The sequence below is a fragment of the Martes martes genome, assembly GCF_963455335.1.
Source record: "Martes martes genome assembly, chromosome: 17".
Classification (NCBI taxonomy): domain Eukaryota; kingdom Metazoa; phylum Chordata; class Mammalia; order Carnivora; family Mustelidae; genus Martes; species Martes martes.
Genome location: NC_137905.1, coordinates 48,569,943 through 48,592,079, shown reverse-complemented (window position 1 = coordinate 48,592,079; position 22,137 = coordinate 48,569,943). Strand labels below are relative to the sequence as shown.

Below are 22,137 nucleotides of genomic sequence, written 5' to 3'. Positions count from 1 at the left end.
CAAGCAGCGGGAGCAGCAGGCAGAGAGAGAGAGGGAGGGAGAAGGAGGCTCCCCGCTGAGAACGTCGGACTCCACCCCAGGACCCTGGGATCATAACCTGAGCCGAAGGCAGAGGCTTAACCGACGGAGCCACCCAGGTGCCCCTCTTTTTTCCCATAGTTTAAAAATACACTGAATTTTCCAGGACTGGGGCCATTGTGTTAATTGAGGGAAGACCGATTTTGTTTACACTAAGGGTTGTTCGCCGCTTTGGAAGATCCCATCACCAACCGTAACCCTGGCCGTACAGCATTTGATTCATTAAATACCCCCTCCCCGTGGGTCAGGTTGTCTATGGGACTCCTGCATTCATGAGGTCCCAAGCAACTGGCACTTTTATTATGATTCCCTGGGGCCGTGTCGGAGCATTTACACATTGAAATAAAGGTGCTTATTATGCTGTATTATTTTCCTTTCATTTCATATTAAAGTTAGGGCACGATCGGGGCACCTGGGTGGCTCAGTGGGTTAAAGCCTCTGCCTTCGGCTCAGGTCATGATCTCAGGGTCCGGGGATCGAGCCCCGCATCGGGAATCTCTGCTCAGCAGGGAGCCTGCTTCCTCCTTTCTTTCTCTGCCTGCCTTTCTGCCTAATTGTGATCTCTGTCTGTCAAATAAATAAACAAATATTTAAAAAAATAAAGTTAGGGCATGATGGATTTGGGGATGATTATGAGTAGACGGATGTCATATTGTCTATAAATTTCACTGAATCAGATGGGGTTAAAGCTATTCGTTTAACCAGCTCCCCACTGCACTGTTAGGAGATTCAGAAAAGCTTAGAGTCAACAGTCTCAGAACTCAGGAGAACTGCAGGGCTAAAACCTTCTCATCTCTAAGATGTCACACAAGGCCTTAGAATAAGCCAGACCTGGTACCAAATCCAGGTTCGAGGACTGGCCATCTGCATGATAAACCTCTCCGTTCCATCCTTATCTGTAGAATGGGTATTATTAAGTACCGGGCATACAGGAGTGCTTAGGAATTACTACAGCAAACTTGCTGGGTGCCCCTGAGCAAGTAACTTCCCCTCTCTGAGCCTCAGTCTGCTGCTCTGAAAGATGGGAATAAAAATCCTGAATCCACAACCAGAGCCGGGTCATCCCCTATTGTTAGATATTTCCTGTTCTAACTCCCAGAAATCAAAACTGACACCGAGCCAGAAAAAACTGCCTGGAAAGACGTAGAAATAACGTGGTGGGGAAAACACAGCCTCAAAGCATCACCCCATAGTAAGTTGCTCATTGCAAAGGAAAGCTGTGTCCTTACAACAAAGAGCGGGGCACTCGCTCTTACGGGCTAAATTGCAGCCCCCTGCAACTCACAGGTTAAAGCCGTAAACCTCGGGACCTCAGAATGTGGCTTAATTTGGAGACAGAGTCTTTAAAGAGGTGATTAAGTGGGTGCCTGGGTGGCTCAGTGGTTTGGGCCGCTGCCTTCGGCTCGGGTCGTGATCTCAGGGTCCTGGGATCGAGCCCCGCATCGGGCTCTCTGCTCGGCGGGGAGCCTGCTTCCCTCTCACTCTCTCTGCCTGCCTCTCTGCCTACTTGTGGTCTCTCTCTGTCAAATAAATAAATAAAATCTTTAAAAAAAAAAAAAAAAAAAGAGGTGATTAAGTTCGTGAGGCCGTTAGGATGGGCTCTATCCAATCTTCCCGGGGTCCTTATAAGAAAAGGTCATCTGAACACACAGACACCAGACAAGTGAGGACACAGCAATAGGGAGGCCGTCTGCAAGACAAGGAGAGCGACCTCGGAGGAAACAGATCTGCTGGCACCTTGATCTTGGCCCTCCAGCCTCCGGAGCGCTAAGACAATACATTCGTGTAGTCCAAGGCACCCAGCCTGGGGTAGTTCATTATGGCTGCTGGAGAGACTGACACACCCCATTGACCGTGGAATCTGACTCCGCATCACTGAAAGTGGGACAGACTGCCGGCCCGTGTCTTCTGATGTGAGATGCCAAGGCCACAGCATCATCACCGGGGTGTTCCCCCCCAAAAACACACAACCTGATCTCATCCGGAAACGGCCAACAAACACGGAACGTGGGACAGTTGATAAAACGTCAATCCTGTCCTCCTACAAATGTCCACATCCCCAAACCCGAAGTCAGATGGAGAAATGAACTCAGGTCGGAAGACACAAAAGACATCCGTCTTCATCCATGCGGGCTGCTACACACAAATCCCATGAACCTGGAGGGCACGTAAATGACAACAATCCCTCTCTCACAGTTCTGGAGGTGGAAGTTGCGACGAGGGTGCTGGTGCGGTCGGGTTCCGGGGAAGGCTTCCTGCTAGAAGGGGCCCGGGAGCTCTCTGGAGTCCCTTTTACAAAATCATCCATCCCTGTCTTGACAGCTCTGCCCTCATGACCTCTCCATTCCCCAGGGGCCCTCCCTTCTAAGGCCATTACACTGGGGGCTAGGACCGCAATGGATGCATGTTAGGGGGACACAAACACTCAGACCATGGCAAGAACTGCCAGCGAAACGCAGCATGTGATCCTGGACCGAATATTAAACAAGTGACCAACAAGAATAACAGCTCTCTCTTGGGGCATTTGGGTGGCTCAGTGGGTTAAGCCTCTGCCTTCAGCTCAGGTCATGATCCCACAGTCCTGGGATCGAGCCCCGCACCGGGCTCTCTGCTTGATAGGGAGTCTGCTTTCCCCTCTCCCTCACTGCCTGCCTCTCTGCCTACTTGTGATTTCTGTCAAATAAATAAATAAAATCTTAAAAAAAAAAAAAAAAGAAGAAGAAGAACAGCTCTCAAGCGTATTTGGAGGGGATGGTGCATGGCTGGCTCAGTGGGTGGGGCATGTGACTCTCGATCTCAGGGTCCTGAGTTCAAGCCCCACGTTGGGTGTAGAGATTACTTAAAAATAAAATATTTAGGGGCACCTGGATGGCTCAGTGGGTTAAAGCCTCTGCCTTCGGCTCAGGTCATGATCTCAGGGTCCTGGGATTGAGCCCCGGCATCAGGCTCCCTGCTCTGTGGGGAGCTTGCTTCTCCCTCTCCCACTCCCCCTGCTCGTCCCCTGTCTCGTTGTCTCTGTGTCAAATAAATAAATAAAATCTTTAAGAAAGAGAGAAAGGAAGAAAGGAAAAAAGGAAGGAAGAAAGAAAAAGAATATTTGGGGGATTAGAATATGGATTTCATAACAGATAATATCCTTGGAGGAGAATTAAGCTTCTAGAGTGTGGTGATGGCATTATGATTATACAGCTCCTACACTATAGGAAAACATTCTTGTTCTGGGACACAAACTGAAATATTCTGGGCAAAGTGTCATCCTCTCTCCAACTGACTTTCAAATCTTCCTCTGTTACTGTCTGTACAAAGGGAGAGAAAGACATGAAGCAAATAAGCCAACAGGCTTGTTTGCTGTACTATTCTTGTCTATTGCTTGTAGGTTTTAAATTTTTCCAAAGAAAAAGCTAGGACATAAAGTTGAAAAAAAAAAAAATCCCCTGTCAGGGGCGCCTGGGTGGCTCAGTCAGTTGAACATCTACCTTCCACTCAGGTCATGATCTCAGGGTCCTGGGATTGAGCCCTGCATCAGGCTCCCTGCTCCCTCTGCCCCTCCCCACCTCTCTCTCACTCTTTCTCTCTCTGTCTCAAATAAATAAATAAAATCTTTTTTAAAAATCCCCTGTCAATTGGAAAAATAAACAAAATCCTTAAAGACCTTAAATAAGGGCCCATGAAAATGCCCCTCGAGGCATCACACTTGCCCCAGGCCTGATAATCCGTTAAACCATTCAAAGTAAACCATTCTTTTAACCAGAACATTCCACCCTGCATGCTGCTTTTGGCCACAATGTCTGGAGCCAAATCAAATAATAACTACCTCGCTGAGTAAAGAGGGAGTCTCCCCTCTGGTGCTGGTCCACCTTCCTGGTTTCCCCTTAGCATCCTGTGGGAACGGGAACTCCAACCCCATTTTACAGACGAGGAAACTGAGGCCAGCAGAAGCACTGAACTAGCCTCAATTCATACAGCTGGTAAGACTAAAAGCCACATCTTGGGGCGCCTGGGTGGCTCAGTGGGTTAAAGCCTCTGCCTTCGGCTCAGGTCATGATCTCAGGGTCCTGGGATGGAGCCCCACATTGGGCTCTCTGCTCCACAGGGAGCCTGCTTCCTCCTCTCTCTCTGCCTGCCTCTCTGCCTACTTGTGATCTCTGTCAAATAAATAAAGATTTATTTATTTATTTATTTGACAGACAGAGATTACAAGTAGGCAGAGAGGCAGGCAGAGAGAGAGGAGGAAGCAGGCTCTCAGCGGAGCAGAGAGCCCGATGCGGGGCTCGATCCCAGAACGCTGGGATCATGACCTGAGCTGAAGGCAGAGGCTTTAACCCCCTGAGCCACTCTGGCACCCCACTGTCAAATAAATAAATAAAATCTTTAAAAAAAAAAAAAGCCACATCTTTCTGACTCTGAAATCTGTATTTGTAACCACTATGTTGACTGCTTCCTGGAGGGTGGGGGAAGGACAGGGCTGCTCTTTCAACACCCAAATAAACCTATGAGGACAAAACCCATCAAGGGAGAGGCGGAGGGAAGCAGGAGACCTTATATAAAAGAGTTTGGACCTGGGGAGGGTGGTCAGGGAAGGCTTCCTGGAAGCAGGCTGAAGCCTCACGGGTGAGGACGAGGTGACCAGGCTTCAGGAGGAGAGCACGGCAGCGAGGAGGAAAAGCATGGGCAAAGGCCCAGTGGCTAGAGGGTGGCCAGTGAGGAGGGGCTGGGTGCGAACTGGCAGCAGGATCAGAGAGTGAGAGCCTCAGAGGCGCAGGGAGGAGCTTGGGCTTCCTCCTGAGGGCACTAGGGAGCCAAGAGAGGGTTCTGAGCAGAGGAGAAGAGCAGATGTATAACTCAGCAGGGCCCCTCTGGCCGCCTGGTGGGGGAAACTCAGAGGACACTGGGAGCTGATGGCCACGGAGTAGCTTGGGCCGGAAGCCGGGGCTCGTGGAGTGATTAGTACACAATTCAGACTCAATAAACACTTGGGCAAAGATCCAGAAGCACACGAAGGCTCCATATCGGGGAGGCGCAAGGAACCAGGCGTCTCAGACACCAGCTAGGAGAAACAGCCGTGGGTACGAACTGCTCACGGGAGGGAAATAATAGATGAACCGAGTCGTTCTCTACAGGTTTGCTCGAAATAGGCCCAGTAACGGAGGACCTGCCCAGCGGGCTCGCACCCACCCGCGCAACGGGGCTCAACGAAAGAGAAGGGGACAGCTTTAGACCCGCTGAGGTTAGCTGTGCCCAAGACACATTCTTTTTTTTTTTAGATTTTTTATTATTATTTACTTATTTATTTATTATTTTTAGAAGATTTTATTTATTTATTTGTCAGAGAGAGAGAGAGTGAGCACAAGCAGTGGGAGCGGGAGGCAGAGGGAGAAGCAGGTTCCCCACTGAGCACGGAGCCCAATGCGGGACCTTGTATCCTAGCCATGACCTGGGCTGAAGGCAGACGCTTAACCGACTGAGCCACCCAGGCATCCCAGATTCTTGTTTTTAAGTAATCTCTAGGGGTGCCTGGGTGGCTCAGTGGGTTAAAGCCTCTGCCTTCGGCTCAGGTCATGATCCCAGGGTCCTGGAATCGAGCCCCGCATCGGGCTCTCTGCTCAGCGGGGAACCTGCTTCCCTTCCTCTCTCTCTGGCTGCCTCTCTGCCTACCTGTGATCTCTGTCTGTCAAATAAATAAATAAAATCTTAAAAAAAAAAAAAATAATGGTCACCTCTGGGGGTGCCTGGGGATGTAGCTGGCAGGGCGTCTGACACTTGGTTTCAGCTCATGCCATGATCTCAGGGTTGTGGGATCAAGTCCCACTTTGGGCTAATCCTCAGTGTGGAGTCTGCTTGAGTTTCTCTCTCTCTCCCTCTGCTCTTCCCCCCACCCCCGGCAGGTGCCTATATGTGTGTGCTCTTTCTCTCTCTCAAATACATAAATAAATCTTTTTTTTTTTTTTAAAGGGTCACCAGGGCACCTGGGTGGCTCAGTCGGTTAAACACCTCCCTTTGGTTCAGGTCACGATCCTGGGGTCCTGGGATCGAGTCCCACATTGGGCTCCATGCTCAGCCGGGAGCCTGCTTCTCCCTCTTCCCTCCCTCTGCTTGTGCTCCTTCTGACTGTCCAATAAATAAAATCTTAAAAAAAAAAAAAAAGAAAGAAAAGGTCACCTCTGTGGGGGTGGCGCAGGGAACCTGGGGCCTGGGGACAGGAGTGGTGGACTTTTGTTCAGTTTAATTTAAATTCTGTTAATACATATGAATTAAATTAATTGACATCTTGGAAAGTTTCGAGCCATATGATTCAAAACTATAAAGCAAAATAAAGATGCGTGTAGTGAAAAGCCTTACCTGCACCTTATCCATTCAGCACTACCCCAACCCCAAAAAGTCATGACTTTTTTTTTTCCCCTTCCGGAGTTTCTGGAGGCACATACCAGCAAATACAAATACAGAATCTTATTTTTCCCCCCATTTTAACACCGAAAGTAGTATAATCCCCTACAAAGGGTTCTGTGCCTCGATTTTTTTTTTTTTTGGTTTATTAATATATCTTGGAGATGGTTCCACATCAGTACCTGGGGGACAGCTTCATTTAAAAATCTCTCTGTGTGCACCGAATGCATTTCTATTTATCGGCATACACACAGACAGTTTTCGTGGTTGTGCAGGATTCCAGTGTGTGTATAGATGTGCACAGGTTACCCCACCAGCTGCTGATTAACTCTACAGTTTCCAACTCTTTACATAACAAGGCTGCGGGGGATCTCTTGAACACCCCTCTTTTTGCCCAAAGGCTGGCTTATCCACATCGCCAATTTCCTAGAAGCAGAATGGCCAGGCCTATGTCACGATGGCAATAATCCTAACCCCAGTTCATCTCTCCTGAGCACATACCATGCTGGAGGCCCTTGACATGTGTCATTAACTCATTCACGCCTCCTGACAACCCCCCGTGGTTAGCTGTTATTGTTATTTTTATTATTATTATTATTATCCCATTTTGTAGAGAAGGAAACTGAGGCACAGAGGGACCAAATAACCACTCCAAGGCTGCCGTGCTGGTAAATGGCAGAACAGGGATTCAAACCCAGCCACTCCAATTACTCAGGAGGCTAGCTACCCTGCCTTTCAGGGGAATGATAATTTTGATCAATACTGCCAATGCCCGGAAGGAGGCCTTTCTTGGAATGTCCTTTGGAACCTGAGGCCGAGTGAGAGTATGAACCGCTCCAACAATAGCAACGGCAATAATGATAACCACCATGAAATACACGAGCAATGCAGGCGCTCGAATCTCGGCGGGGGGAGAGGGGGGGTGGCAGGGGGGGTGGCGGGGGAGGTGGCGGGGGGTGGAGGGGGGAGGCGCGAGACCCCGCCCCGGGCCTCACCTCGATGGCGGGCAGCGTCTTGCTGGCCTCGGTGCTGCTCTCCCCCAGGATGCTGCCGGCCGAGCGGCCCTCGCACTCGTAGCGGAAGCGCATGCCGCGCTGCTTGGGCTGCTCGGTGATGACCAGGTGCGGCCGCGGCCCGGGGCCCGGCGCCGGGGGCACGAGCCGCCCCAGGGGGCAGCTCCAGGGCGGCGGCGTGGCCGGGGGCGGGGGCGCCGCGGGGCCCAGAGTGACGGTGCTCAGGGAGGCCACCCCGCGAGGCACGAGGCGCGGCAGCCCCTCCCCCGGGCCCGGCGGCGCCCCCTCCAGGCCGAAGCCGTTCTCCTTGATGTACTCGTCGATGATCTCTGCGGGAGAAGCAAAAACTGGGGGTGACGCAGATGATAGAAGGAAAGGCCTGATGACCCCCCGAAGACCTGTGCCGCCCCACCTTTCCCCATCCACTCATTTCTTCGAGACATCTTCCTTGTGGGCCGAGTGCGGGCGGGGTGGGTGAGGGCTCGGCTCCCAACCCCAAAAAAGCCCCTACCCTGCTTGCGAACAGTTCCCCAGTTCTCGAGGCCAGAAACCCGGGCGGCCTGGGTTCTCCTCCTGCACCCTCATGTACACTCCCCTCCCTAACAGTGCCTGAAATCATGTCTCCATCCCCTCTCACCTGGATAAAGGTAGGGCCAGGTGACAGCTGTCCCTGTCCCTGCTTCTCCCCCACCCCCCCGGGGGGGGCAGTTAATAATAACAACCCCCCAAGCAGTTCCCACCTCAGAAAGCAGCACCGCCCCTTCACCAAGTACCCAAGCTGGAAGCCCGCATAGCTGCTCATGATCCCACATCTGTCCCCACCCTTGAACCTCTTCTGCCTCTTACCTCAAATACATGTTTACACTCCCACCGCTGCTCCCCACACCCCCGGCTCCATTCTGGTCCACGCTCACCATCTCCCCTCTGAACCACTGCTCCTGTTCCCCCTCTGGCCTCCTCCAAGTCCCCCACACACAGCCAGACATAGCTTAGGTCAGACCCTGTCCCCACTCCGCTCAGACACCTCCCATGGCTCCCATCTCCCCTAAGACTCAAAGTCAACAACCTCTCCATATAACACCTTCCCCAAACTCGATTCATCTCAGGAAAAAAAACAAAACAAAAACCCACACCCCTGACCCCCTGCCACAGAGCCTTGTGTGGACTGGCCCCCTCCTGTCCTGGGCCTTTGGCCTCCAGCCAACAAACCCCCACCCACCTCTCGCCCTGCTCCAGTCTCTTTTCTGTTGCTTGCTCCCAGCAAGGCCTGGCCCTCTTTGGGGGTGCTGTGCCTACTCTCCACCTGCCTATTCCGTCCTTCCCCTCATTCAACCCGCTCTGGCTCTGTCCTTCAGGTCTCAGCTCAAATGTCACCTCTTCTGAAAGGCCTACCTAGTGTGTGTCTTCCCAGGCCATTGGCTCCTCTTCCCGTTATCTCCTTCATAGCCTCAGCCCGATCTGACATGATCTTGTTCATTTACTCCCTTTTCCTACTATCGCCCCCCACCAGAGGGTCAGCTCACAGGAGGGTAGGGACCTCATTTGGCTCGAGGCTGAACTGGGTGCCTAGCACACAGGGCGTGCTCCATAGAGTTCACTGAGAAAACGACCCAGTGCTCGCGGTAATGGTAACACTAAGGGCAGCTGATGTGGGGAGGCTTTTCTAAGCATCAAGTACTGCTGGAAGTTTGGGAACAGAAACATTAAAGTCCCCAACAGCAAAGAAGGCCCAGATCCCGCCCTGTGAGCACTAGGACATCTCGCCAACCCCCACCCCTTCCCCGGGACCTGCCCTGTGATACTTACCCAGTTCATCTGTGGAAGGAAGAGAAAGAGAAAGAGAAAGGTGAGGTCCAGAAAGCGGTCAAGACTTTCATCTTTTAAGACAGATTCCCCAACCCCATCCCCGCCTGGAACCCTCCCCCTTTCTCTCTTCCTCCATCCAGGGAAACTGGGCTCTGGCTCGCTGGGGTGCCAAACCCCAAGCCCGACTGCACCCTCTTGGGCTACCCTCCCTTCAGTTCGCAATATTGGGGTCCCAGGGTCAGGGGACCCTCAAGCGCCTTCTAAAAAAACATTGAGGGGGCGCCTGGGTGGCTCAGTGGGTTAAAGCCTCTGCCTTCGGCTCAGGTCATGATCCCAGGGTCCTGGGATTGAGCCCCGCATAGGGCTCTCTGCTCAGCGGGGAGCCTGCTTCCTCCTCTCTCTCTGCCTGCCTCTCTGCCTACTTGTGATCTCTGTCAAATAAATAAAATAAATCTTTAAATAAAATAAAATAAATAAAAAAACATTGAGGCCAGGAATTCAAAGGCATCATTGAGGACCCAGGGAAGCCAAGGATCTTATGACCAGGAAAAAAAAATTAAACAGCTAAGATTCTAAAGGCTGGGGAAGCCCCTCATCATCTCCTTGGGAAAGCTCAGTCTTGAAAAGGGCCACGGAGAAACTGAAACAAACCTCCCGTCATTCTATAGACAGGACGATGGGAAGGCCAGAGCGAGCAGGCCGGCCTGGGGTCACACAGCGAGACGGGGCAGGCCGGGGCCAGAGCCCCTCTCAGGGTCACCTGCCCCAGCCGCTGGCCACAGACGGATCAACGCCAGCCTGCCCTGCTCCCTGACCTGTCCTCCTCCTCCACTCTCGGGGAGTGGCTCCTGGCAGCCAGACCTTTGCTCCTCAGAAAGCAGTTTTCCAGCTCCCCTTATCTCCTGTGATCTGTGAAGTCAGCAGGGTAGGGAAGATACCCCCACCGGGTAGCTGGGGACACTGAGGCTGGGACAGAAGAAGGGACAGGCTGTAGATCCCTGGCAGGGCCAACCTCCGGTCACTAAATTTGGGAAAAACTCTTAGGCGTCCATGCTGGATGACCTGTGGGCCCGAAGAGGAGTTAGACTTTGCCCAGGTTGCGGGGGGAAACCGAGGCCCGGGCAGCAGTGGCCTGAAGTTTGGACTACCTCAATTCAAATCCTGGCTGTGCAACTTCCTAACTGGAGGGCCCTAAGCCCCTCCACTTAACTCCTTTTTGCCTTGGTTTCTCCATCTGTAAAACGGACATAGTGATAATGCCTCATTGGGCTGCTGTGAAAATTAAATGAGCTAATACGTGGGAAGCACTTGGAACTGCTTAGAATAGTAGGCCCTGCATAAATGCTGGCTGCCAGCAGATCAAGTGCTGGGGGACATTTTTTTATGGACTTGGGTGACCAACCCGCCTTCCCTCTCTAGACCTCAGGCTCCCATCTCTAAAATGAAGAGGGTAGCGGACCTGCTTTCAGAGCACGGAGGATAGAGTCACACAGATGCTGGTTGGAATCCTACCTGTCACACGCTCACTATGTAGCCTCGGGCAAGTCTTTCAACCTCTCTGAGTCTTTCTTAAATGAGGTCTGAGCTCCCATCTCAAGGTGTGAACACGAGGATTCAGAATCCCACAGGTAAACTGCTTAGCACCATGTCTGACTGCCCTAGCCCCTCCATAAAGCTTAGTTAAGAGCATTATTATCTAAAAATCTCCTTCCGGGAGCGCCTGGGTGGCTCAGTCAGTTGAGCAGCTGACTCTTGATTTCTGCTCAGGTCATGATCCCGGGGGACCTGGGATCCATCCAGCCTGCGTCAGGCTCACTGCTTGGCAAACAGTCTGCCGGAGGATTCTCTCTCCCTCTCCCTCTGCTTTTACTCTCTCTCTCTCTCAAGCAAATAAATAAATCTTTGGGGGAAAAAATTCTCTTTCAGCCAGCAAACATGGGGAACTTCTCCTTAGTTAGGGTTCAACTCAAATAACACTCCATCTCATCCTGACCTCCCACACAGATGTGCCACCATCCAGGGACAGCCAGGATGGGCCGCACGCAGGCAGAACCCCAGCCATGTCTTTCCTGCCTCAGGGCCTTAGCACAACCTGCTCTCTGCCAGAATGTTCTTCCTCCAGTTCTTTGCAAGGCGTCCTCCCCCCTCCTCCTCCTTCAGGTCCCTGCTCAAATGTTACCTACTAGTTAGGTCTTCCCTGACCACTTTATCTAAGACAGCTCCCTGGTCCCTAAGATAGCTCCAGTCACTCACAGTTGCATACCTTTGTTTTATCATTTTATTGGCACTGGTTAGGATTTGGCATGACATTATGTTACGGGACTCTTATCTGTCCCCACCGTATATCCAGGGTACCCTACGCGTCTAGCCCATCAGAATGAGGGAGATGTTTCCCTCCCACTCAGTCACAGCATTTAGTTTTCCCATCCTTACCCTGCTGTTAGATTTCACTGACCCCGAGACTTCTTTGGAGCCTTTATCACATTTGGTAATCCCACATTTAATTTATTGCCTAAGGGCCTGGCCTCCACATCCAGGTAAGGAACCCATGAGGGTGGAGTTAGGTTGTTTCAGGCACTGCCGAGTCCCCAGTGCTGCCCAGCACAGGACGAGGTACAGAACAGGCGTTCAATAAATATTTATTGAAGAGATGACATCACAAATGACTCTCAATTGAAACCAGAGATCTTGGGCCAGAAAAAACCTCAGCCTTTTTCCTGCCCAGAACCAGTGCGTGGGCAGTACCTGTCCCCAGCACCATGCCCCACCTTTCCCCATTGTCCACACTCTCAGACCTGTTAGAAAACCGGCAGAGCCTCCTCCATGGCCAGGCCAGCTGCTAGGGTCCATCCCAGGATTCTACCTCCAGACCAAGGCCCAGCCCCAGCCCACTAGGGGCTGAGTCTTCATGGTAACAGGACTCAGTTCCTGCCCTCCTAATCCCAGCAGATTTACAAGAGAGAGGATGTTGTCATTTGGCCATGATTTTGCATTTTCTTGGGCAGCACCGAATTTTGGACGACACTGGCTGAGGGACCTTCCCGACTAGTGGTTCTGAGCATCTTTTGGGAACTTGCCAGAAATGCAAACTCTCGGGGCTGATCCTAGACCTACTGAATCAGAAACTCTAGAGGTAGGGCCCGACAACCTGTTTTAACAAGCTCCCTGGGTGACTCCAGAGCACAAAGGTTTAAGAACCACTGTTATAGGCAATCTGACAATAGTAATAGTAATCATCATCATCATCATCATAACAGCTGTGAACAGTTAATGCTTATTGAGACTTTACTGTGTGCCAGACACTGCTTTGAAAGTCTGCCTGTATCAGCTCATTGAATCCTCTCAATCCCCCAACAAAGGGAGGCACTGATATTATGTCCACTGTACAGATGAGGAAAACTGAGGCCCAGAGAGAAGAGATTTGCAGGTATTCACAGAGCAAGGAGGTGGCAGCGTTGGCAGGTCATTTTTAAGCCTCTGCACTACCATGGCCAATCTATAAAGAGGACTCCTCTTACAGGGCGAATAGGTGGTTAGCTCTACCTGTCCAGCTCCTAACCACCCGGGAAGTAGGGGCACCTGGGGCCCCCATCTCATCCCGCAGGGACGAACACAGGCGGTCGGAGGAAAGCTGAGGTGGCCCTGGGTGAAACCCCAGACAGAGGTGTGCCCAAAGCCGCCTCCACAGGATTCCCCCCTCCCCCGTCCTGAGCGCGCGGGTGGGCCGGAACTGTGGTGGGCTGCTCACCCGTGGTCCTGGAAACGGCGAGCGAGAGCGAGGAGAGGTCCGCGGACCCTGCAGCAGGGAGGGAGGCAAGTCTCAGGAGGTGATGGAGATGCAGCGGGAGGACCCGAGTCTCCTAGGCCCCACCCCGTTCCTCTCCTGGCCCCGCCCCCTCGGATCAGGCACCCCCACCCCCTCACCCTTAACGCCCGCAGGATCTGGCCTTGCTTCCTTCTCTAACTTATGGACCGAATCCCTAGGTTCTGTCATTCTCCCCAGCCTGCATCACACTCAGGCCGCCGGCTCCTTCTCTTCCTTAAGGTCGGGTCTGGAGGGGCCCGTCTCAACCTCAGTTACGAAAGCCCCCACCCCGTCCTTTCTCTCAGGGTCAACCCTACCCCTTCACTTTTTCAGTGTCACCCCGTCCCCTTCTCCCTCTCAGACCCTGCCCCTCCTCTCCTGAAGCGAGCCCCACTCCCCCTTTCTTCTCCGAGTCTGGCCCCGCCCTTCTTTTTTCGGAACAAGCCCTCCCCCTTTTCCCTGCCAGAGTTAGGCCCCTCCCCCTTACCCCGAGTAGGACCTTGCTTCCTTCTTAGAGTTAGGCTCCGCCCCCTTCTCGCTTTCATAGTCAGTCCCCGCCCCCTTCGGTGAGCCAAGGCCCGCAGTCTCGCCCACTCTGAGTCTGGCCCCTCTCTCGTCTCCCCCTTCTCCGAGGCTGGCCACGCCCCCACCCCTCAGGAGCGGCTCCCGCCCCGCCTTCTCTGAGCCAGGCCCCGCCCCCATCCCGCGGAGTCGGGCCCGCCCCCTCCTTTGCCTCAGGGTCAGGCCCCGCCCCCTTCTCACTCTGTAGTGGGACGCCTCCCTCTTACCTTGGGCTGGACCCCGTCACTATCCTCTGCCCCCTTCCTTCCCTCTGATACAGTGTCCCTGGAACCCTCAGCCTCGTCCCCCAAAGCCCCTAGATTCCTGTAGGAACACCCAAACTACTCCGGGCCCCCAGAACCCCCGCATTTCCAGTCCCGCCCCAGACTTCTCTCCCGAACCCGGGTCCCGCTTACCCAAGGCTCCCAGCTCCGGCGCAGCGGACGGTCTGGCGACGCGGCGACTCGGCATGGCCCGACCAGTGGGGACGGACGGCCCGGAGGCCGGCCCAGATCAAAACACACACGCGGGCAGGCCGGGCGGCCAGGCGGCACGGTCCGGAGGACGATCGCGGGTCGAACGAATGGCACAGGGGCTGGGGCCGCAGGCCGGGCTGGACGCGCGGCGCCCGGGGCTGCGGGGGGCGCCGGGCCGGGCCGGGCGGGCGGCGGGCGGGGGCGGGGCGGCGGAATTCCCCGGCGCCGCCGGCCTGCGCGCCCATTGGCCCGCACCCCATCGTGACGTCACGCTAGGGGGGAACGGGAAAACCCCCACGCGTCACGTGGCCGCGGGGGCGGGGCCGGCCGGGAAGGGGAGGCCGGGCGCACGGGAGGGGTTGGACCCGTGCCGCTGCCCATTGCTTTGGCGGAGACGACTGAGGCTTGCTTAGGGCCACTCACGTCGTACCCATGGAACAAGTCGGGAAACTGAGGCCCACCCCCCAGGTCTGCCAGCGGGAGCTGAACCTGCTGTTTCCCTGGCTGTAAGGGAAACTTTGGGATCAGGAGGTTGCCAGGGCTCCAGCTGCCATTGGTAGTAATAATCTTTAGGAAAACCAGTCTCTCTATGCCTCAGTTTCTTCAACTGTAAATTGGGGTTGAAGATACTTAAACGTTTATGGCTAGAATGCTAGTTTTAGGTTTTGTCTGCTTTGTTCCTTGCTCTAACCCTAGCGCCTAGGATAGTCCTTGGAACACAGTAGGTGTCCAATAACCAACTTGGATGCCCAACACTCTCAGACCAGAGAGAGCCAAGGTTTGACATCTTGTGTCTGCTTCCCTAAAAATGTCCACCTCGTCTCTCCATGCATGACCATACGGCCTCATGGGTTCATTCTGCATGCACGTATTGAGCACCTGTCGTGTGCCAGGTCAGAGCAGTCACCAAGCCAGGCCGGCTGTCTGCTTGTGAGAAGCAGAACCGTGTACAGCTGCAGTCTCAAAGTGTGGCCCTAAGCCCTTCAGGGGATGCAGAAAGCTCACACCCAAGCTGGAGAACTACTGCCGTACAGCAAAATATCGAGCAAATTTTTTCCACAAAAAGTGGCCAAAGACAGCACAGAAACAATGAGTGTGGCCCTGTTCCAATACGACGACATTTTATGGACACTGAAATCTGGACTTTGTATCAAATTTTTATGTCAAAGGAAATAGTTTTGAGGTTTTTTTTTTTTCCCCAACCACTTAAACATGTAAAAATCACACAAATACTAGAAAAAGCTGGATTCGGCCTGCAGGCTGTAGTCTTGCATTGGACAAGAGCACTGCAAGAGAGGTGATGATGTGAGGGTCCAGAATCAGGAAACGTAGGTCTTCCACTTACCAGCCATGTGACCTCAGGCAACTGACTTCATCTCTCTGAGCCTCGGTTTCCCCGTCTGTAAAATGGGTCTTGTCATAAGATGGTTGTGAGGATTAACTGAGATACTAAAAATAGCAGACACTTGCATATAGTTCTTACATGTGCTGAGTACTATTCCAAAAGCCAGGGACACAGCAAAGAACCCAAGAAACAAAAGCCCCTGCCATCACTGAAATTCAAGGTGGGCGAGACGAATGGAAAGAGAGAAGCAAATATATACATAAGTCTGGTGGTGATGACGGCATTACAGAATAAAGCAGAATATATGGATTGGGTCTAGAGGATACGGTTTGGAGGAGGATGTTCAGGGAGGGTCTGAGATGACGCTGAGCGAAGTTGAAATGATGAAGGGTCTATGTGGCTATCCAGGGAAGTGTGTGAGGCACAGGGAACAGCAAGTGCAAAGGACCTGAGGTGGGAACACGCATGGCCCGCTCAGGGAACAAGGAGGCTGAGAAGTAGTGGGCCAGAGGACAGAATGCCTGTCAGGGGATGGGGACACTGAATAACATTACATTTGATAAATGAAGCAAACCACAAACAATCCTTAGACTGGAGTTTGGCTCTGGTAAGGAACATCGAATTGCAGCTCCTGTAATAGGACCCGGATCCCACTTGATGCCCCCCTGCCCCTTGCAAACATCGGGCCTCCCCACTGTTTACTGGGTGAATAACTGGAGGGACAGTTCAGAAATCCTCAGCACTTGGGGCTTCTGCTGGGCTTTGAGCCCTGTGAGGGCAAGCCTAGGCTGTCTTGGTCCCTGCTGTGTAAGCAGACGCCCCCCCCCCCCGCCCACCAGCTCAGGGCAACGTGCATGGGAGGGGCTCAGGAAAAATGTGTGGAGTGACTGCATGTTGGTTTCTCTGCCAGTGTGTAAATGCAGGCCTCATCAAGGTCCACGCTTCTGGATGTATATGTCTTTCAAAGTCAGGAGTGTGCAAACATGTGCTCAGCAAACATTCCCAGAGGACAGAGCAGTGACTGAGACAGCTCTGGCTCTGTCCTCACGAGGCTCAGTCCAGCAGAGAATAACCTGTCTCCAGGCAGCCATGACCCATAACGGGCAGGGCTGGGGTGTGAGAGCTCAGGGAGCTGGGGGTCCCAGATGAGGTGGTCAGGGAGGGCTTCCTGGAAGAAGAGACACTGGAACCACAATGTGGAGGACACATAGGATAAGGTAAAGTTATGTGCCCAAAGGTGTCCCAGGTAATGGGAGAGCAGGGTCTAGAGCCAGAAGGTAAGCAATCATGTCAGGTTAAAACAAGGGAGATGCACCAGGGTGTAGGGGTTAGGCCCATCCCCTCAAGGTCTCGCTCATTAGTTAGGGGCCTGGCCTCTTCTCCCAAGGGTACTGGGAACCACGGTAGATTCTGGGCAGAGGCCCAGTAGGGTCAGATTTGTGCTTTAGAAAACCCTCTGGCAGCTGAGCGAATGGGAGGGGCAGGACTGGGACAGGAGAAGAGGGCATAGCCTGGACCAGGTGCTCTCAGGGGGAGTGAAGAAGTGAGGCTCCTGAGGGATGAGGGTGCGGGTTATAGCTGAGGGGCTTTGCCAAAGTCTTGGACGTGTGCCTGGAGGGGGAGCCCAGTGAGTCCAGGGGGCCTGAGAGCCTCCCTGGTTCCTGGAGTCGCAGGACAGAAGCCCGGCAGGGCACTGGCTGGCAACTGTGAAATGAGGCAGAGCAGGGGAGGGAGCAGAGTGGGTCCCTGGCTACCTGAGGAGAGGAGGAGCCCGCTGTCCTGTGTGTGTACATGTGGTGCTCGGGGCTGTGTGTGTGCTAACGCCTCCCAGGAGATCCCGGATTCCCTGCTGGGCTCTGCGGGGCGGGGTGGCAGCTGGGGCCTGGTGTGGTCCTCAGCCCCGGGGCCTCCTCTCCCCACAGTGTTGATGAGGCCACCTCCCAAAACAGTAAATCTGGAAACGCGGGGTCCCAGACCCTCGGAACACAGGGACACCCAGAGACCTATGTCCCGTCTATAAAGTGGGTGAAAGTCCCAGCACCCAGGTAGTTGGGAAGACATGCGTACCATGCACTAAGGTCTTGGCCAGGTCCTCAGGGCAGGCAGCCCCAAGGATGCTCAGGTTGCCCCAACAGGTCGAGAGCTCTACAGCCAGGCACACCCCTCTGCCTAAGGATTCGCCCCGATACTTCTACAGCAACCTGGCCAGAGAGCTCATAGGCCCAGAGAAGCAAGGTTTATGTGTCCAGTGTGTGGGGCCCACTGAACAAGTTATTCTGACGGGAAATGATCAGGACAGCGGGTGTCTACTCCTGAGGCCAGGAGACAATCAGTGGGCACAGGCAGGGCTCTGAGCCACGGCTGACCAGACACAGCCTCGTTGTACAAGAAGGTCCCAGCGTACAGCTTCCCATTTGCAAAATGGGGACAGTTACAGAAGCCCCTCAGAAGGCTGCTGAGAGGGGGAGAAGGGTAAGAAGGGCCTGGCCCCGGGGGGTCCCTGTCTCCCACTTTACTGTGTCCTGCACCCTGCAGGTCTCCCTCGCAGACCCAAGGACAGCCACCCCCAGCCCGGGTGAAGCTACCCCCCCGGAGGGTGGCAGAGGAAGGCAGGCACGAGGGGGGTTGCTGAGTTTAAGTTAAACACCCATATGAATTTATTAAATCCAGACTGTGTTAAAGGGCGGCGGTCTGGGAGGAGGGGCGTGGCCAGGGGACAAGGGACAAGATGACAAATGGTCGTGGGCGTCCCATAGAGGGGCCCCAGCCGCTCCCCCGCCGGGCCCCCCCACCTCGGCAGCGCCACGTCGCTTCACCATGATTCCCAATGGTGCTGGGCAGGCAGGGTGAGATGGCTAGAAACACAGAGGAACATACGGACAGACGGCGCCTCCACAGACAACGTGCCCTGGCCTGCCCCGGCCCCTGCGACACACGTTGGGCTCCGGCCCGAGGGGGGCCTCCCGCCGCCCTGGCCCGATCTGTCCAGGGAAAGGGCGACAGGGAGGGGAGGCGACGGGGGCCGGGGCAGCAGGGGGAGGGGTGATGGTCACCAGGAGCCGGAGCGGAAGAGGAGGACCAGGGGCGGCTAATCCCTTTTCTTGTCCTCTGCTGGCTTTGGAGGGGCTTCCTGGGGCTCGCTGGCGGAGCTGGCCCCTGGGGTGGGCTTGGCGGGCAGGGGCGTAGAGGCCTCCTCCCTGTCGGCGGCGGCGGTTGTGGTGGGGGCCGGGGCGGGTGGGGGTGGGAGGGCCCCTGCTGCTGCTGCTGTCGGGGCCTCGGCCACAGGGGCGGCTGCCGTCGGGGCCTCGCCACTCATGCCAAACTCATTCACCCGCGTGGGGTCGACGCGGTAGATCCACCGTTGGTAGAGGTAGATGAAGAAGACCACATCTGGGGGCGGGGCGAGGGGGGCCGTGTGAAGGGAAGGGGCCCGCCCGGCAGCCCCGGACTGAGCCCCGAGGCCAGAGCGGGCGCCCCCCTCGCCCCACAGCCCTCACCGTCCCGCAGGCAGCCTATCCGGTACATGACGGGCATCTTGATTACAAAGGCAAACAGATCGTCGATGAAGGTGTTGAGGGCCTTGTAGGTAAGCATGCGCCAGGGCAGGTGGGCCACAGATTTGAGCTTATAGTTGATGAAGAGCTGCGGGGTCATGGTGATGAAGCCTGCGGTGATGACGGCAGGAGCCCCATGAGCAGAGGAAGGGGTGCCCTGACCCCCAACCTCTCTGACTGCACATCTGGTCTCTGTCCCTGCGCTGTCCTCTGGCAGCCCTGGCCGCCCTGCCGCTCCCGCGCCCAGGCAAGTCTTACCGCAGCCTCCTCACCAGCCCCCCGGGCATCTTTCGGGCCTCAATGTGCATACCATCTCCCGAGAGAGGTCTCCCCAACCCCCTTAACTTCAGCCCCTCGCAGCACTTGCCACGTGCTGCAACATGCCTGTCGGCTCATCTACTCTGAAGGGGCCCCGAGGACAATGACTGCAATGCACTATGCATGGCCTCATGGAAGTCCTCCCCAGCCCACTAGGCCGGGCACCCCTCCGAGGCTCCTCACGTGCCACCCCTGCCCACCCGGGGTCGTCCCCGTCTGGGGATGAGTCTCTCCCGCATGGGACCAGGAGTATGAGGAGGGCAGGGCCAGGCTGACAGGACCCCAGCTGGCCCCCTGCATGACCTAGTGTGGACCCAGGAACGTGTGCTGCTGAGTCTGGCCCACGCAGGAGGGCCGAGCGTGGCAGGGGGCTGCTCACCGAAGGTCAGCAGGAAGCCATAGAGCATGCTGAGCACCCAGGAGTACCAGCCCTTGTGCTCCAGGTACAGGAGGCTGTAGACTGCGTAGCAGCCCAGGAGCGGGAAAAGGATCCACGACAGGTACCGGAACGCCATCTGTGGGGCACAGGGCGGGGCTGGCACCCCTGCTCCCCACCCTCACCCACCCACACCTGGTCTGGCAGGCCAGACCAGGGGAATTTCCAGGTGGCCCTGGGAACTCTGGACTTGGACAGGAAGTATACACGGCAGGCCCGGAACCCTGGAGGGTGTGACCCAGGCCATAAAGAATGGACAGGCCTGGCAGTTGTCAGGCAGATGCCTCGGACCCCACCCACTGCCCCTCTCCTGGTCTGGGGTGTGTGGGTGCCTGGAGACCCTCCCGGGGGCCCACTGTGGGGGACACTCACATCATCATATACTTTGGTCGAGGACTCGATGTACGTGGACTTGTCTTTGAAGGTTGGGCGGGGAAAGAGTCCTGCCACTTTGTGCTCCCGGTCCAGCTGCAGATAGGGAGGGAGGCCGTGGTCAGCTGTCACCCTGGCTCACACTCCCACGCCAGCTCCAGCCCCTGCCCTGTTCCCAGTTCCCCTGCCCCACGAGTGACCCAAAAAATCCCCTGGTGCGAAAATCCCCTTGGTCCTGGGAGTGCGACAGGCATTGGGAAACCCCCAGAGGCCAGCTCCAGGGTCTGGCTGGGGCAGACAACCCCCATTCCAAGCCCCCAGCGGCCCCCACAACAGCACAGTGGCCCGGCCTTACCCGGACGTCCATGACCTTGGTGATCTTCCAGAGGTCGATGAGGACCCCGATGAAGACGCTGACCTGGACCACGAAGTTGGTCTCGTTGTCCAGGATATAGAGAAGGACCACAAAAGACTGGAAAACGCCGAAGAAGACGGAGCGCACGGACAGGCCCTCCAGAGATTGCCGGCTGTTCCAAAACTGGATATCTGCACAAGAGTTGGGGTGAAGCCGAGCTGGGGCACCTCCGAGTCCCTCCCGCAGCTCCCTCAGGTCCCGTCCTCCTCAGAACCCCAACATGGCACTGGGTCTGCCAAGGGGGTGGGGTGCACACCACCATCCCCTTCCATGAAGAGTCTTTGCCTCACAGGCACCACCAGAGCAGTCGACAGGATGGTGGCTGCAGGGACAGGGACGGTTGCCCCTGCCATGTCCTGTGCTTGCCACACGCCAGGAGCGGAGGCTGGTCAGGGAAGCCCCGTTCCTCAGGTTGCAGAGCCCGCCCTGGCAGAATCTGGATGTGAGCCAGGTGCGCACGACCCCAGAACCAGGCTGTCCACCTGGTGCCATGCTCTCCTGGACAGGAGGCTCTGGGATGTACACTTCGAGACCAGCTCCTCCAGCCCACCATTCTGAAATCCAGAAGGACCTCAGACACTCCTGGGGTACAGATAAGGTCCTGACGTCTGGTCCCCAACCAGACCTCCTTCCCGTGCCCCTGGTGGACCCCCACCCACAGGGCCAGGCAGTCCGTCTCTGAGCCCTGGCCTCCCGTGGGCCAAAGCGGGTACCAGCGCTGTCCAACGCCCACAGCCATGGCGGCCACGGCCGGCCCACCACGATGCCTGCCTTGTGGAAGCAGAGCCAGGCCCAGGGTCACACAGGGCTGGCTTTGCGTCGGCAGGCAAGGCCGCCCACCCACTGTGATTCCGATTCCAGAGCTCCGACACACTCGGCAGGCTTGCCCCACCCCCCATCAGACCATCGGGCCCTGAGGAGACCTCAGCGGGGACACTCCTAGAGCCCCCCTAAGTCCTGACTAGGAAGAATGGATCTGGAGATGGAGTTCTGCTGGAGGCTGGTAGATCTGAGTCCTGCCTCAGACCACGGAGGCAACAAGCACAGGGTGTAAAGGCACCAGCGGCCCAGGCCCCCACTGGGTGACCTCGGGCGAGGGACCGTACCCTCTGTGCCCTTGTCTCTCAGAAGGAAGTGGGACCGCAGGCCACCAGGCTGGAAGTCAGCAGGCGTGGCCAGGCACAGCTAACAACTCCCTCCCTCCTGGTGGGCGGCACCGCCTACTGTCCAGTTTGGATGTTAACTTCTGGAAGGTAATGCTCGATCGCGGCAGCATTGTCTTAATAACGCGAACACCCATGAGGGCTGCTGCTCCACAAGCTGTAGGGCAACAGGCCTCCCGCAGACCCGTGCCCCTGGAGGGAAGGACGAAGTGGCCCACATGGGCTTAGAGGGGGAAAGTGGGTGTCGGAGCCCCCTCCTGGGTCCCAATTCTGGCTCTGTCACTTGGGAGCCGTGAGACTGTGGGCAAGTTCCCTAGCCTCTCTGAATCTCCACTTCCTCACCTGCAAGCACAGAAGCAGTAACAGGCTTCCTCGCGGGGCCGGGGCCATGGGGACGCCACAAGCTGACCC

The 22,137-nt window shown here is 55.5% G+C and overlaps 2 protein-coding genes across 3 annotated transcripts in view; both read right to left on the bottom strand.

Annotated features, from left to right (window-relative positions):
* Positions 1-14,133, bottom strand: part of RELB (RELB proto-oncogene, NF-kB subunit) — a 29,295-nt gene extending 15,162 nt beyond the window's left edge. Inside the window, exons 1-3 of one of the 2 annotated variants that reach the window (XM_080828774.1) lie at positions 14,064-14,133; positions 13,030-13,077; positions 7,458-7,822 (exon numbers count right to left, since the gene is read on the bottom strand). In XM_080828774.1, the coding sequence (XP_080684900.1) occupies positions 7,458-7,822; positions 13,030-13,077; positions 14,064-14,118 (468 nt within the window). In that variant the 5' untranslated portion in view covers positions 14,119-14,133. The remainder of the gene's footprint in view (positions 1-7,457; positions 7,823-13,029; positions 13,078-14,063) is intronic. The other variant, XM_080828775.1, reaches the window with a different exon arrangement.
* A 3,968-nt stretch (positions 14,134-18,101) lies between these two features.
* The window catches only part of CLPTM1 (CLPTM1 regulator of GABA type A receptor forward trafficking), a 29,066-nt gene continuing 25,030 nt past the window's right edge, over positions 18,102-22,137 (bottom strand). Inside the window, exons 10-14 of the mRNA XM_080829183.1 lie at positions 20,504-20,694; positions 20,149-20,244; positions 19,720-19,855; positions 18,966-19,133; positions 18,102-18,858 (exon numbers count right to left, since the gene is read on the bottom strand). Coding sequence (XP_080685309.1) covers positions 18,557-18,858; positions 18,966-19,133; positions 19,720-19,855; positions 20,149-20,244; positions 20,504-20,694 — 893 coding nt within the window. The 3' untranslated portion in view covers positions 18,102-18,556. The remainder of the gene's footprint in view (positions 18,859-18,965; positions 19,134-19,719; positions 19,856-20,148; positions 20,245-20,503; positions 20,695-22,137) is intronic.